We start from the raw sequence: 3,362 nt of genomic DNA on the forward strand, positions 1-3,362 counted from the left end.
TTGGACGACCGGTAAAATAATCGGATGAAAGAAAAGTAAATGGAGGAGCACCAGTTGATCTTTTTATTTTTTTTGGTTACATCATCACATTGGGAGAAAGAAAAAATTGGCAACAGATGAGCCCACCCACCACCACTCAACCCCTGTTCAATTTTTTTCTTTCAGAGTTCAATTTTCTTGGAGAGTTTTATTTCATTTTCTAATGTTCGTTACGAAATAGAGATACTTGGATGATATAGCATTATTCAAATACTACTTGATATTAGTTTTATAAATCAAGCCACTTGAATAAAGATGACAGAATCACCTTGTCCCAAGATGACATTAATACTATGCATCTGATTCATGATTACAAAATTTTATGATAGATATATGCAGATTAAGTAAAATATTAGCATTCCATGTTTAAAGGTAATGTCAAATTGGGTAGGCTCACATGGTGACAGTTCACCAAAACGTAAGCATTCCCATGATGATCACAATACCCACTTTCCTCCTCCCCTGAAATTAATCCTACTCGGAACATTGGATAACTAAAGCAACGCGGATTCAAATTCTTTGAACTAAAATGACATATAAGGACATAAAATTCCAAATGTTAAAGAAAAAACCATGGGCATATTTGGAATATTATAGCTAAATTTAGTATGATGAAAGAATTCTATAAATGCACAACCATCTTCAACCCTTTTAAACTCATCACTCACGTTCTTTCTGGATCTTCTTGTTTGAGTCGGTTGAAACACATATTGCACCAACTCGAACAATCACCACTCATTTCTCAAAATTTTCAAACTAGTTTCTTAGAAATTTTCTTTATTGAGTCATAAATCTTTTTAAGCTCCTGATTCTTGTTTGAGTTCCACTTCTCTTTTTATACCAATTGATTGGGTAGTTATTTTAAAATGGAGAACAATACAAGAAGCATGAGTTACCTGGATCAAAAGCCATTGATACTCAATGAGCTAACCCAAGCTAAAAAACTACTAAAACAGTTAGAATCCGATTTTGATGTTGCTACTTGTACTAATGGACACTTGTTAGTACCCATAATCTTATCAACCTTTGAAAAATCTCTTTCCATGTTGAGTGGGATCAACTCTAAAATCGTCAGTGACTACGATCTCAATGGGATTTCCTGCAAAAAGAGGTATATAATATATATACCTGGATCTCTTATGTTTGAGATGACATCTAATAAAATTTGTGAAAGATATATATCTATACCGTGAGTATCCCATCTTATAAGTGTTCCTTTTTCTGTGATTATAGGAAGACGGTACCAAGATGGACGGAGCAAGTACGAGTTTGCGAACAGACAGGGCTCGAAGGACCCATAGAAGATGGATATAGTTGGAGGAAATACGGACAGAAAGACATTCTTGGAACCAGACATCCAAGGTGAGCAAGAAAATAAATTCTAAACTTGATCATTAGAACATACAATAAGATGAAGGAAACTTGATTATTAGCCTCTAATTAGATTTTTATTTCTCCAGAGGTTATTACAAATGTGCTTATAAGAATGCTCAAGACTGTTTAGCCATGAAACAAGTTCAACGATCCGACGAAGACACATCCATCTTTAATGTCACCTACCGGGGAAAACATACTTGTACCGAAGCTGAACATTTACTACCATGGAAATCAGAAAACTCACCCGATCAAGAGAATGAAAAACGACTGAAAAAGTCACAAGAAACAATTATCAATTTTCAAACAGGTTGTCATGGTAAAACAGAGGATTTGAATACGACTCAAGCAGTTCTAAGATCACCTTCATTCTCATTTCCTTCGGATTCAATACCCATTCCATGTATAGAGAAAGAAAGTCACAACAACAACGACATTTTATCTTCGATGACACCTGATAATCACTTCGTGAGTAGTCCTTTTTCATCTCCTAAAACTTCAGAATCCAATTCCTTTTCTCCTTACAGAGTTCAGGACTTGCAAACTTTAGATTTTGATCCTTTTGGATTCACTTCAACCGTAACTTCAGCATTCGATTCTGCAGATTTGTATTTCGAGTTGGGTTTTATCGATGGCTTGTAATTCAAGTTGTCTATTTTTTATTTTTTTGAAGCAGTTGTATCTATTTGATGTATAGTCGTCATTGATTTTGTACAATTAGATAAGGTGAGGATTTATCTGCTAGTTATGGAGATAATCTCATTTCGATGTAATCCCACTCCGGTAATATGTTTAAGAAAAGATTAAAGTTCCAAGATACCATGCGATGCGACTTAAAATATGCATTGTGATAAAAAAAATATTTGTCCACATGAGCACCTATAGCTTTTATAACTCAAAATCCATTATGCAACACAAAATTTCAAAGAATAACTTTTGTGTGAGATAACATTAGTGTATTTTTGGTTTCATTAGCTTAATTGGAACCAATATGAAATATAAGAATTGACCAAGAACCCGGCAGTTACTAGGCAGCACCAACAGATAACAAGTAAATCTATGTTGGAGACTTTTTCGAACGAGAAGGTTATATTAAAAAAATCCAACTACCAGAAGGTAGAGGAAAGAAAAAGCCATAGCAGGCGAGTACAAAGCCATTGCAGGCGAGAACAAAGCCATTACAGGCCAACAGATCAAAAACCAAAACAAGCCAAAAGCAAATTACAGCGACACATGGACCTTTAACTTGCATGTTGCTCCAGAACAAGACCAAACCAGGAGTTACGTGCTCATTAGAAGATCCCAATTGCTCCAGATTAGACTTAAGTTGATAAACTTAAATGTATCTGCATCCCAAGACCACAGAACAACCAGATACTTGATATTGTCAATCACTTCTGTCACTCTTTTTCTCCTTGCTCCAAAGACTCTATCATTCCTATCCGTCCAGATTATCCAGCAGATTGCATAATGAACGATCTTCCACACTTCTCTTCCTCTTCCTCTCAAAACATTCTCCCTCCAAGCATCAAACAGCTGTAACAATGAACCGGGAAGAGGCCAAACAATCTTAAATGCCTTGATGAAATAATCCCATACCTTGAAGGAAAAGGGACAGTGAATGAACATATGGTCTGTTGTTTCCCTCTCTGCATTACACAACACACAACAATCTGAATCGATATCTACTCCTCTAGGACCCAGTACATCTCTTGTTGGCAATGAATTGTGAAAGCTCGCCCATAATATGAAACTGACCTTATGAGGAATGTTAGTCTTCCAAAGATGAACCTCAATGTTACAAACGTCACTGTCTCTTGCCAGAAGTTCATAACAATTGTGTACACTGAAATTATCCATTAACTTCATCTCATCATCTTCTTCTACCAATCTCGGCAAAACTGCTAAATCCCTTCTCAGTAAATCCCATTCTAATTGTTCGTTAGCAT

General features: G+C 35.8%; 1 protein-coding gene across 1 annotated transcript; it reads left to right on the forward strand.

The window, feature by feature from the left end:
• The first annotated feature begins 713 nt into the window (after positions 1–713).
• LOC113320803 (probable WRKY transcription factor 41) lies at positions 714–2,221 on the forward strand. The gene is made up of 3 exons (XM_026568695.1): positions 714–1,150; positions 1,273–1,401; positions 1,500–2,221. Exons 1-3 carry the CDS (start codon positions 906–908, stop codon positions 2,053–2,055), a joined length of 930 nt encoding a protein of 309 aa, XP_026424480.1. The 5' UTR covers positions 714–905; the 3' UTR covers positions 2,056–2,221.
• Positions 2,222–3,362: the final 1,141 nt, after the last annotated feature.

Source organism: Papaver somniferum, chromosome 11 (genome assembly GCF_003573695.1).
Source record: "Papaver somniferum cultivar HN1 chromosome 11, ASM357369v1, whole genome shotgun sequence".
In the NCBI taxonomy this organism is placed as follows: Eukaryota; Viridiplantae; Streptophyta; class Magnoliopsida; order Ranunculales; family Papaveraceae; genus Papaver; species Papaver somniferum.